This window comes from Aquila chrysaetos, chromosome 14, assembly GCF_900496995.4.
Source record: "Aquila chrysaetos chrysaetos chromosome 14, bAquChr1.4, whole genome shotgun sequence".
Taxonomy (NCBI): domain Eukaryota; kingdom Metazoa; phylum Chordata; class Aves; order Accipitriformes; family Accipitridae; genus Aquila; species Aquila chrysaetos.
The window spans coordinates 18,090,971-18,103,729 of record NC_044017.1 but is presented as its reverse complement, the minus strand read 5'-3'; the positions used below and the strand labels follow the sequence as shown (position 1 = coordinate 18,103,729).

Here is a 12,759-nt window from a genome sequence, read left to right as displayed (position 1 = left end):
AGTCACTAACCTGCGGGTAATTATAATATTTGAACACACAGGGGACCTGTACAATTTAATTAGTTAATGTTTGCAAAGCACTCCAAAGATAAAAAGTGCTATATGAATTATAATCATACCCTATTGTTTTGGGGCATTTTATTCCAAAGCACTTTTATGTAAACATGTTTAGTAATGTAAAATCCCAGTAATGGCAAAGTTTGATAACTACTTTGAAATGACTGACACTCCTTAGACTAAAATTTAAATTAATTAACAAATTTCATCTATTTTTGAGAAGACAATCATATGAGACAACTCAATATAGACACTGAACTGAAGGTGGGAAACAAGATCTTTGAAAGTTTGCTTGTGATGGATAAAGGTACTGGAAGAGACATACAGAACGGTATCTATGAATCCATACCTGTTACAAATAACTCTCTTGCTGCACTATGCTGGTCCCCAAAACAGCCTAAGTGTTGATTTACTTTTTTTCTTTTTAGCATCCAGACTTCTGTTACAGTTTTAAGATTAATCGTTAGACCCAGTGAAGTTAATGGTAAAACTCCTCTGGACTTTAGCAGAGCCAGGATTCCTTGGTTCTTCCAGCTTATTATGCACTTAATTTCAATATTTCTCTTAAAAGGACAATATTACTCCTTGCAATGCTGTGATAAAATATGTATTGAAGTGCAATACCTAGCACTTCAAAGTGATTCAAAAGAAGAGAACAGACATCCTAATGGCAATGCATCCTTGCTCTAGATTCATCTACTCAACAGTCATGGTAACTTACTGTTATAGGGGAAATAGGAAAACATAATTTTATGTAGACCAAGCTAAAAGCACTTTTATTGTCAAATTAGCTTTCTTCAGGGAACAATTTGACAATATCCCTATCTCCTAATACACTGTCATTTAAGTAATACCATCCTTTCAAAGCAGGCAGCAACGTCAATTTCTTTGTAGAAGCTGCTTTTGATTTACATTTGCCATCCACCTGGCACTTGTTCCTAATGATCATTGGCTGATGGAGAATCTGTTATCCTGGCAAAAGGCTCTGGGACATACACCGGCAGATTTCCACACCAAAAATTCTAAAATCTCTGTGCATGCACAGAATGGCATTCTTTGATTTTACTGCCCAACTGTCAAGTTATTAAACTTTCTGGGGGGTAAAATATCGCATATGCAAAAGAAAAAAAAAAAAAGAAGAAAAAGAACCTTTTAGAATAGTATAGGTGCATTTGGATTACTGAAGCCAAAGGCTCACAGTTAGTGGCTAAAGAGCAATCCCCAAAGGTATATAGGGCTGTCAAGCTCTTGCAGTAGTCGTCCTGAGTACAGCTTTAGCCACATTTATTTTTATATACAAACAGAGGATTCTGAGATTTTAAATTCTACTAGAAGAAAGTTTGTAAAGTACCATATAAATACATTGTAGAAGAAGTCAGTACTTCTTTAGCGAGTCATCTGAACCGCATGTAGGTAGGAAGAATCACACTTATAGCACAGGCCCAAAGTTTAGATGTTCTTCTTCAGTTTCTTCTTGAGCCACAGACTTCCAGCATGGCCTTAGAAAATCACAGAGGGGGATTCCTCACATATAACTTCAGCAATGTTAAGTTTTATCACTCTCCCTAAGACATTTGTCCAGGCTTCTTTATAACCATTGGGGAAGGCAGGCACCTCCAAAAGGTAGATGATCACAACTGGTAAGATTATTGGACCTAGAAGTATGCACATCTCTCCACTGAGGAAATCCAAAATACTTGAGCCTAACTTTTAGATAGATTACATTGTGAGAGATGAACCTTGCTGCAGGGTTCAGATATGTCCAAACTGGACAGTCCAGTACTGCCCAGAGGTTCCCTAAGCTAGCTGACACACAGCACACCTCTGCCAGCTCAATGGTGCCTTTGGGTCATTAGCCAACTTCCGAACCAGCAACACTTTTCACTGCAGATACCTTTTCTTTTCTGCCACAGAATATATATCTGACACCGCTGACAAAAAATAAAACAAAACTAGAACAGAAACATCCCTGAAATAATGACACAGTGGGGGCATCAACCATAATACAGATGATTGCCTGCCTTACAGGGCTCTACATCACCAGTGTTTTCCACTTACGTATCTGCATACACACCTCCCTCTCTATTAATGTTTAATAAGTCAGTTCAGTTTGTAGAGTGACTCTGGAGGAAGCTGAGGAGAAGCTCCACTGCATAAGAGCCTGTGGGGAGGTGGGAAGCCCATGGGCAGTTCTGCTTTCTGAGTGTGGGGTCCAGTTTCCCGCCAGGAGCATTGCAGCAACCATGCAATCTTCTTCTCTAAAGCCTTACTGCAATGGGAAAGTGCATCCCAGACTTGGGAAATCTTCATGAGAAAAGTAAAATTGAAACTGATGTATTCCCACGATTTTGCTTTAGACCCATTAGCATTCTCCAGTGAAAAAAAAATGCTTTATTGAGAAATTCCAGACCAGCACTAGTCAGTTCGCCATCTGTAAAATCACCATCCAATTGTGTGCCAGTTTTAAAATGAGCATTTGTTCACAGAGGGCAGATGTACCAGAGGAGAGAGAAGCAAAGTTCATGCAAGTACAGCCAAAACACCCTTGCTTACATTTCTTGGAGACTCAGGACAAAGTATTTTGTCTACAAGTAGAAGAAAAAACTGAGGTGAAAGTTCCCTATAATGAATAGCACAATGGTAGTAATGATTGCAGGTGAAGCAGGAAAACAGACAATATTGGTGTAGAAAATGAATGGCTGATGGGAACACAGTTATAAACCTGAAAAGAGATAAAAATCAACCACAGAAGTTGATTTACATTGAAGAAGAGGAGGGAGAAAAAAAGATCTAAGGAGAAAAATTCAGACTTAAAAAATACATACCAGTTTAAGAGAGTACATTGGTAATGTGGCTATGTTGTCTGTCTGCTGTGGAATTTCTTTTTCACTAGTGCAGTATCCAGAACTATCTTCCACAGTATTGCAATAAAAGCCAGCACAATTTAAAAATAAAGTAAGATGATCACATTAGCATCAATGTATCAATCACATAATGCAGCCAAAGAGAATGGGAGTAGGGTCAAAGCCCCTAATCTCATTTTCATACAAGCACTCAGTGGCACCCAGCTTCAGCGCAAAGAAGAGTTCACTCTAAAGGTCACCATGGTCACATCCAAATGACAAATCACATTTCTATGAATTAACCGCAGCTATAACTACAAGTATTCACGATTTCCTCTCTGAATTTTCTGTCTCTCCATTACCCCAGAAAAATAAGCGACCATCATCAGTTTATATGCACAGTCCATCTTTTCCTTGACATGATTTGAAAGAAAAAACTATTTCGTCAAAGGGGTTCCCTCTGCCTACAACCCCTAAGGATTAAAACGGCTAGAGACAGAAGGAGGAATTTCTGGATCTTTGGATTTTTACCAATACACTGATCAAAAGTTCATGCTAAAAATCACCCTCTGCCTCTCCTGCTTCTGCCCTCAGCCTCTGCAAGTAGGAGATCTTATGTTGTGCATGTTCAGGGAGAGAGAGCTGCGTGCTGTAAAATAACATAAAATAAGTGTGCAGGGAAAGAAGGAGATGAATGCCCTGTTCAGGGTTTGCATTACTACGTACCATGGAGATGGCTCCTGAGCCCCGCTGCATCAGGGCTGCCAGGCTGAGGGAACAGCATGTTGCCTCTGAGAGGGGCCCATAAAAAGTTTTACTGGTCTTCCAGGGCTTGACTAATGCCTTCTCTTCCCTTGGCTTCATACAGATTTCTAGAGTGTATCTGAGATTTGACCCTGAATATATGATGCTATTCTTGTTGTGTAATAAGCATCAGTGGTGTCAGGCGTATAAAAGCAAATCTGCTCTTTGTTAGAGAGCTACATGTCAAAATGAGTTTGTAAAACACGCTACAAAAAGGATGAAATGCTGCTTACAATGCAAAGCCCACTGAAATCTACATACTGCTGCAATATGTATTATCAGCCAGAGCATATTATCTGAAATTAATAAATTATTCTTAGTCTGTATTATGGTAAGGCATAGCAACTGCCATAAAGCAGCACTGTCACATAAAGAAATTTCACCAAAGTACCCTGCTTGAAATAATGACTTTGTTTATCTATAACTTTACATTATTGATTGGGTTTGCTGAACTGAAGAAGGACTATGAAGTCATTACAAAAGAACTACTGAGAAGTCTGGAAGCTCAGCCAATACAAAGCTAGCAGCAAGAAGGCAATTTCCCTGAGAAAAAATAGTCATACTTGGTTATTTTACAAATATGCAAGCAAATCACATTCTGTTTAAGTAAATAGGAACTAATGCCAAACACGTGGCTTTTAGTGTCTGATTGTCGCAATTTTTACTGGTAAGAATTTTTTTCCTCTGAAAGTATAGTGGACCTGAAACAAAGCAGCAACACAGGCAGATGCCTTCCAGTTTTAGAGGACATGAAAAGCAAAGCTTTCATACAGGTATTCCAAACTGTCCTGTGACCCAGCCACATAAGGGTAATTTCCAAGACAACAAGCTTAAAAATGGCTGTTATTAAAACAACGGTTCCCCCCCAAACACTGACTAGTTACTTCCTTCAGCTTGTGGTTAAAACCTTGGCATTGCAGATTTAGATCCAAGGGAAGATGCTGGAGCATTCAGTATCGTCTGGTCACTCCCAGTTTCTGGCACGCTGACTCCCCAGTCAGGCAGCGTGGATTGCCATACCCTCACCTCACACCAGAGATCTGCAGTGCTGACACGTGTGTCCCAGGCAGCTGTCTGCATCGCCTGCAGTCAATGGAGAGGAACGAGCACTCATGGGCTTGAGTCTCTCTCTCTCCCTAAATTAGACAGCTACAATAGGTCAAAAGAATTACCGCCTGGACACGCCAACTGCTCTCCGGCCGACATTCAGGGAGGCGAGATAACTAGCTCGGATGCAGATACCTACATTGCAGATGTCTAACTAGGCAAGACAAATCCTGAACCCCACAGACAGCACACAGGGAAAGTCAGGAGCCTCACCAAGGCAATCCCCCACAGCCCTACATATTGTGTGAGGGGCTGCACAGGACCCACCCAAAGCAAATATCCACGACAGGGTATTTGAAATCCCGTTGCTCCTGAAGAATAGGTGGCAATAGGCAAATATATATACATACATATATATATTTATAATCCTTATGCAGGATAATCTAAAACATGTCTGAAACCCAACCAGAAAAAGGTCAACTGTTGTCTTGCACCTGCCACCACCATCTACAAACTAGTCTTGGTATTTTGTTTAACAAAGACAAGATTGCACAACAGCAATCTGGTACTGAAGGAAAGGATGCTGCCATCTCTTTGGAGGTGCCATGCTGTACTTCCCAGCCAGTATATGCAAAAAGTTATTTTTTGTTGTTAGCTGTATAACTATTCATAAGAGCGAGCTTACAAGCTCACATAAGAAAGAACACACTCTGTGGGACAGTCTTCTAGACTCTGAGGTCCAGCCTGCCTCACTTAGGCACTGAGCTTAGACCTACACTTTACTGCCTACTGAAGCAGCCTTTCTATGCATGCCCCTATGCTGCCCGGTTATTCAGCAGAACAGTAGGTGCCTTTCCACATCCTCAGAGGAAGTTCCTGTTTGCTAAGTTTAGATGCTGAAATTGAGCACACAGGATCTCCCTTTGGAAGGCTTCAAAGGCACCTTCCTCTCTCCAACGAGGGTACGTAGAATGCAGGCTTTTATTTTCAGTGGACTGCTTTGCTAAATGTCTAATATTAAGGTACATGTTAGATGCCTAAATTCAGAATAGAGCCTCCCTGTAAGGCACTATGTTATAGACTGAGAAAGAAATGGATTGAGTGAAGTCAGTATAATGTGCTAATGTCTCTTTTCAGCTCTGCAGCTGTATGTGTTGCATCTGTGACTGAGAATGAAGTAAAGACGACGACAAATTGCAGATCACAGTCAAATTAGGTTTTCCTAATGGGGCTTTTGAAATAAACTAACAGATTACTGTTTAAATAAAACCTGTAACAAGGATGAGTTGATGTTATATTATTAAATTTCTTAATTTAATTCTTAAGCTCCAGAGCCAGCCAAGTAATATTCAACACATTTACCTTCACAAACTGTGGAATGCACTGTGGAAAATCTAAAAAAGCTTTTCATGGTTTGACCAATTCTCTTAGTGTTCAAGCAATATCAATCACAGAGAACAGTATCTGCCCGCCAGTTATATATTAGAAGTATTTGCTAGCGACCCATGCTTCCTCTTTTCATTAATTAGACAGAACTATTTAGTGCAAAATCATGACAGGTTGTTTTATTTTTCAGGCTTATTATGTGTGCTATAAACAGAGAAAAAAATACTTCGCATTTCAGGGCCTGGTGTTGTAACTAGCGAATTCAAAATATGTGCGAGGACTGTCTATCAAGCCATAGTGTCACTGGTGAAGAAACCTTCCCTTCCTTTATCACCGTCAGAAGGGAACCATGCTAATTACAGCGAGAGCCAACGCCTTGCCTTGCCTATAAAGACCTCCCTCTCTGCTTAAGGGGAATATAGGTTTGAGGATCACAGTTACTGTGCTTGACTAGAAGATGAATTAGCAGATGTCTGGTGAAAACACAAAAAAAGTAGTTCCTCCTCCAACACGGCTTAGAAACATCAGTGCCTTTGGCTATTGGTGGCCAGAAAAACAAAGCAAAACATTAAGTACTTTTAGATACCATGTTAAGGCGTTTAAAATGCAGCTATAATAAATTATATAATAACAATGTCTAATGGCTTTTATTATATCCCTTCCTATTTAATAATGTCCAGAATGCCCATATTTTGAACCTCTCAGATAAAGTAATGTGTTGTTTTGTGGGTCTAGCACAGGCTTCAGTGCCTGGAGGCTCTAGTTCTATTTCCAGCTCTGCTTCAGACCTACAGGGTGACCTTTACGCATAACCTCATTTTCCTCACCTATAAAATGGGGATATTAATACTTATTTACCTCACAGTTGGTTCCCTTCCAGCTGCTACAGTGACTGAGCAAGCTCATGCATCTACAGAATTGCTAATGTTCATGATAAACTGTACCTTTTTTTTTTCCAAACAAGCAATACAGACATTAAATTAAGAACTTATTTGTCTGTCTAGTGAGTACAAGTACACAGAAAAATAACAGCAGTGGAAAAACTGTTCAAAGCCCCTTACTCATTTCCTTTCAATGACACTGTCCTTCAGGAGAAATGTAGGTAGTTCCTATTTGACAGCAACTAGGATGAACTTCTTGATGCTGCTGTCAGTCAAGAAAAAATTTCATGGTTTTTGAGTGAAAGTCTAACCTGGTCTCCCTTTAGAGAGGATATAAAAACACTCCAAGCTTTGCAAGTAAATAAAGGGGAAGAAACAATTTCAGTTTGAAACTTTACCTAATAATGGGGGCAGAGAGAAAGAAAGGAAAAGAGAATCAGAGAGAGACGAGAGATACAGCCATCTCTTCCTAAAGGGAACAAAGCTACACAGAAGAGATGCTGGCAGGTGTGCCGGCCCGCAGCTGGTGGGACACCCCTGCGGTGCCGCCGAGGGCCGGTGCCTCCAACGGTCCACGGACACCTCGGCAACACTCATCTCGCTCTGGGAATGTGATACTTACTCTTGTACTGCTCTGGCTATGGAGAGCGCTGTAGATCCAGTTTCATTAACGCTATCTAAGGTCACATTTGGCAGGTCGTCATCATCACTGTCACTTTTAATTTGTCTGGGAGATAGGCCTCGGGGGTCCATTTGTGCTGGAAAGAGACATATAATGGATTAATATGAGCGTGCTGAAATTAATCTCATCCCAGACCAACATCAGGGCACACAACACATCCACTTGCTCGGGCTGCATGGCACCGCTTGTGCTGAGCTTCCCAAACCAGGTGACGGATTGGCAAAGTCACCTAGCGGTGTTACAGCTAGGCGCAAGCATTTCCAGCGGCATGCAGGCGTGCAAATGCACAGAGGCTACACCAATGCATTTGGCGGACCTGAAATAAAACTGCATATATAATATCCGTCAAAAACTCTGTTCACCCTCAAGTTACTTACTCTGCCTGTCTTCAGAAAGTGAGGAGAAAGGGCTACATCTGCTTTGTACAACACAGCACACTCGAGAGTAAATTTTACAGCAAAATTTCAGGAGCAATCTTTGATTCTGAGTGTTCACCATGAGATACCAGGCTGGGACACGTCACTCCAGTCAACTAAAATTCAGGCATCTGAAAAAAACCAGTTGTCCTGATTTCTGACTCAGTTCAACACCGGTGTCAATCTCTGAGGGAACCTTCCCTCCAAATTACATGTGGCAAAGCCGCTGCACGTCACTTCACCCAGGCAACTAACTTTCAGGTGACTGATGTCAGGTAGGCTTAGCCAGATTTTTTTGAAAAGTCACATAGTCTCAGGTCTTACGAACATCTGAAGACCAGGAATTGCAGGATTGTTTTTTCCGTTCACAGCTTAGAGTATCCGTGCTGTATGGCAACGGTGCAGGTGCCCAGGCGCTGGCGGCGGGGCGGCCCCTGCGAGGAGCAGCCGGGGCTGCCCCGTGCCGGACACAGCCGGTTCCAGCCGGTTCCAGCCGGCTCCAACCCGCCCACCCCAGGGCACCGCTCAGCCCCACAGACAAGGCCGGGGTGCCCCGGGGAGAACAGGTTTAAAAACGGGCCGAAAAAAGTCACACGGGCAGAGAGAGGGAGAACGTGTGAGAAACAGCCCTGCAGGCACCGAGGGAGAGGAGGAGGAGGGGAGGAGGTGCTCCGCGGTGGAGCAGAGATTCCCCTGCAGCCCACGGAGAGACCGCAGCGGATCGGGCTCTCCCGAGGGGAGCTGCAGCTCGGGGGGGACCCACGCCGGAGCAGGGGAACAGCGTGAGGAGGAAGGAGCGGCAGGGAGGAGCTGTTAGGGACGGACCCCCACCCCCATTCCCCACCCGCCTGCGCTGCTCTGGGGGGGAGAGGGAGAGGAGCTGGGAACGAAGGAGGGAAGTTGAGCCTGGGAAAACGCGTTTGGGGGGGTGGTTCTCACCATCCTAATCTACTTTTAATTAGCAATAAATTAAATTAATTTTCCCCACGTTGAGTCCGTTTTGCCTGTGATGGTAATTGGTAGGCGATCTCCCTGTCTGTATCCCGACCCATGAGCTCTCCCACCTTATTTTCTCCCCCTGTCCTGTTGAGGAGAGGGAGTGCAAGAGTGGCTGGCAGGTGTCTGGCAGCCGGCCAACATCAACGCACCAGGGTTACATTTTGTGCCAAAAAGAGACAAGAAAGGAGAAGAGAGCAGAAAGGTAGACTACCTGCCTTCCCTCTTATCCTGGCTGCTGCCCTCCAAAAGGAAGAAAGCACAACCCGCATACGGGCAGGGGGAGGAAAGCCAGAGATGGGCGTGGGGGGGACTATGGGGCACAAGTGTGACCTGGGATAGTCCCGAGAGGACGTGGGGGCTGCTTGTGTCAGGGGACAGACCCAGAGACAAACTTCAGAGGTCATGTAGAGAAAGAGGCATTCCTCCTCACTCATGAAATACCATGTAGGATTAATAGGTGCTGAGAGACACTGAAAGCAGCTGGAGTAAAAAGCAAAGCTGGAGAGATGCCTGACCCTGCAAGGAAGGAGCGGGAAGGAGAAAGACGGGCGAAGAGAGTTGTTTAAAAATGTGTTTACTTTGGTCAGGTGAAATAGGGGAATCCAAGGCTATTTATTTAAAGACCTAACTGCTGCAGTTTCTTAGCTTGTGCTTTCTTGTATTGCAGTGTCAGAGACAGGACACTCCCTGGGTCTTGTGATGTGCTTTTCAAGAAAGGTAGCTGTCTTTCCTACTCAACTCTGGCTAACCACAGCCCTGGACAACAGGTATGACAGGCTCCCTTTAGAGACCATGAACAGTTCAGTGGGCCTACAGCTAGAGAGCGGCTCCAAAAGTCACAGTTAAATTTCCCATTTTTCCATGTTTCTTATGTTACCATGTTCACTAACTCTAAAAAAGTGACCAAGTTACACTGAAAAATGGGAGGGCTGTAGATACTCCAGGAGCTGTGCAGCCATAACAGTAGCACTGATGGATAACTGGGCTCTTGAAAAGAAAGCACTCCCCAAATGAATGATGACTCAAGGGAAAGTTGGTCTTAAATTTTAATTTATGTCTTAGCTGTGAACCACCTCTGAGTAAAAGAACAGTGAGTGATTATAACTACCCTTCAGCTGCATTTTTTTTTTTTATGTTAAAGAACTTCATAAAAAAAACCCTATTAAAATATGTTCAGTAAGCTGAGGCGACAACCCCTTCTGGAAGCACAGTGCATTTACAGATGCACAGTATGACTTTCTACTTGCACAGTTCAGGTGCCTCAGTAATACTGGCTACATTTGGACTGCTTATTATTTCTTCATGTATGGTGAAGAAAACACCTTTTACTTATCAAAGCAAAGACTGTTGACAATGAACAACGGCCTGCATGAGACAAATGTAGAGCAACTTAGAAATTGTTCAAAACATTTAATTGTTTCTGACTGTACTTCTTAAAATCGCCACTTACATGTGATGGTATTCAATGCGTACCTGAACATTAGGGAAAATCTAGTATTTGATTTAAGAGAAACTGAACCATCTAGTCAACTGATTTAGCCCCAGACAACTGTCTGGAAAGAAGTACTACTTCTGCCTTGTTCCCTAATGTTCCTTCTTAAAAGCAACTTTAAGTATGAGATTATTATTACTTACTTCATTACTTCAGTTTTTCTTAAAGTCAATCTTGTTACAAGAAGTTATATGTTTGTATCTGCCCGATATTTAAATGCTGCTATACACGCTGCTTTTCTGAAAGCTCATGTTTGTAAATAAAATTAAAATTGTAACAAGAAACTATGTATGCGATACTTTGTATTAACTGTGGCTTAATCTGACTTGCACTACAGCAAAAGTTTTAAGTAGCTAGCTCAGAAACTTTCTTAACGTTTAAACCTAGGCCTAACTTGAAATCACAAAAGTTGTTACATAATTCAGTCTGTAATAGTTATTATACACCAATTTTGATCACTTAAGCGTGAATACACCTACATAAAAAGAGACAGTATAAATGTATATGAAAAATCCTACATACTTTTGTTCTTTATAAGCCACGTTGTTTCATTATTATTGCAGATTACCAGCTCTTAAGATACTACTGAGACTCCTATGATATTTAGTGTTGGTTTTAGATTACCAGAGGAATGTGCTAGGATGAAAACTCCCAATTACTTTCTTTTTGTTTCTGCTTGGCAAGCTAAATCCTACTCTGTATACTCCTAACATAGCCACGAAGTTGCCAATGGGGTTGTGCTTTTGCACCTAGGGATCATTTGGCCCACTGGGCATGGTTTGCCCCACCAGACGCCAACGTCTGAGCACATCACGAGGTACTGCGACACATGAGCATGGTGAGAACAAAAGGCGAGGAACACAAACGTATCAGTGGACAAATTCAAAGGCGGGCAATTCAAGGACATTTTTTGTTATATTTTTGCAGTGAACCTAACTAAAGATGATAATTAAATTAGAGAATGATCTAGGGATTATTCCCTTATTTTTTAATATTGGCCCACATATACATCCTTTTTTGTCTCCCTCTCCATTTGTGACCTCTTCTCATCTTGCAGACTTGGGTGGCTGAGGCACTGGAGAGCCAAGGTGACTAACCAGGAGGCTAAGCTTTGCCGCTGCCAGCTGGTGTAAACTGCCCTGTTTTCTCATCAGCACGGCTGCAGCTGCTGCAGGGAAAAACAGACTTTAAAGCTATTCTCCTCCCCCAAATGAGCCATGTGAATAACCAACTGGCTGAAGGCCTAACAGATATCTCCTCCTTACCACTCACTACAGTGTGCAAACTGCAGCGCAGGATTTTTATACATTCAGAGTTCATGACTCCTACTTACGTCAACAGCTTTGACTTTCTCTTGGACATCTAAGAACAACTGTCGAACTGCTGGCACCAAGGTTTATAAATACCAGCGGCAGCTCATAAACACTGAATTAAGAGTAATTACTGGCCTAATGAACATCAAACTGGAAAGAATGAAGAGATGCAGGCAAGAGATAATTTAGCAAATAAGTTGAAAAAGGTGGAGGACAAGTGAGCAATGGAAAGTGACTGGCAAGCAAGGTGGAGAAGAGCCCACAAAACATGCCAGTGCATTTTAACCTCACTTTGTGCTATACCTTGCTCTGATGACCAAGCTTTTCCTTGAACTTAAGACTACCGGTACAGAAGGGACCCAGCTGGGTCACTGAATCAAGTCCTCCTGATCACAGGCAGACACATTTAATTAATAAAGCTCAGGCCATAAAAATGAGCTGGTTTTCTTGCCCTTGCTACTCCTCTTGAAAGGCAAGATTTGTCCAACAGAGCTATCCGGTGGTTTTGTGAGGTGTGAATGAGGCTAAGGCAAGGCAAGCAAAAAGAAAAGAGTTGAGACTGCTTTCGTGGGACAAAGGTGTCATTGAAAGAGTGCACAGGAGCCACAGAAGCAAGCTGTTAGCACTCCATGCTGAAAAGACTGGTGAGCCAGGGGAGTTATTTAAGAACCTCTGCAAGTGCTGAAGGCTGCAAGTGGCCATGTCGCTTTCTATCCTTGTTAGCCTCGAGAAACGGTGATCCTTTTTGCTAAAGAAAGTACAGAGAATTGCTCTTGATGCATGTACATATATGCAATCACTTCTCAACGTCCCCTTTGCCAAACTGTACCAAAAAGGAG

At 42.5% G+C, this 12,759-nt stretch overlaps 1 protein-coding gene across 9 annotated transcripts in view; it reads right to left on the bottom strand.

The window, feature by feature from the left end:
• Nucleotides 1–12,759, bottom strand: part of KLF12 (Kruppel like factor 12) — a 252,339-nt gene that overhangs the window by 73,926 nt on the left and 165,654 nt on the right. For all 9 annotated transcript variants that reach the window (XM_030036334.2, XM_030036331.2, XM_041128670.1 and 6 more), the window contains one exon: nt 7,641–7,776. In XM_030036334.2, the coding sequence (XP_029892194.1) occupies nt 7,641–7,776 (136 nt within the window). The remainder of the gene's footprint in view (nt 1–7,640; nt 7,777–12,759) is intronic.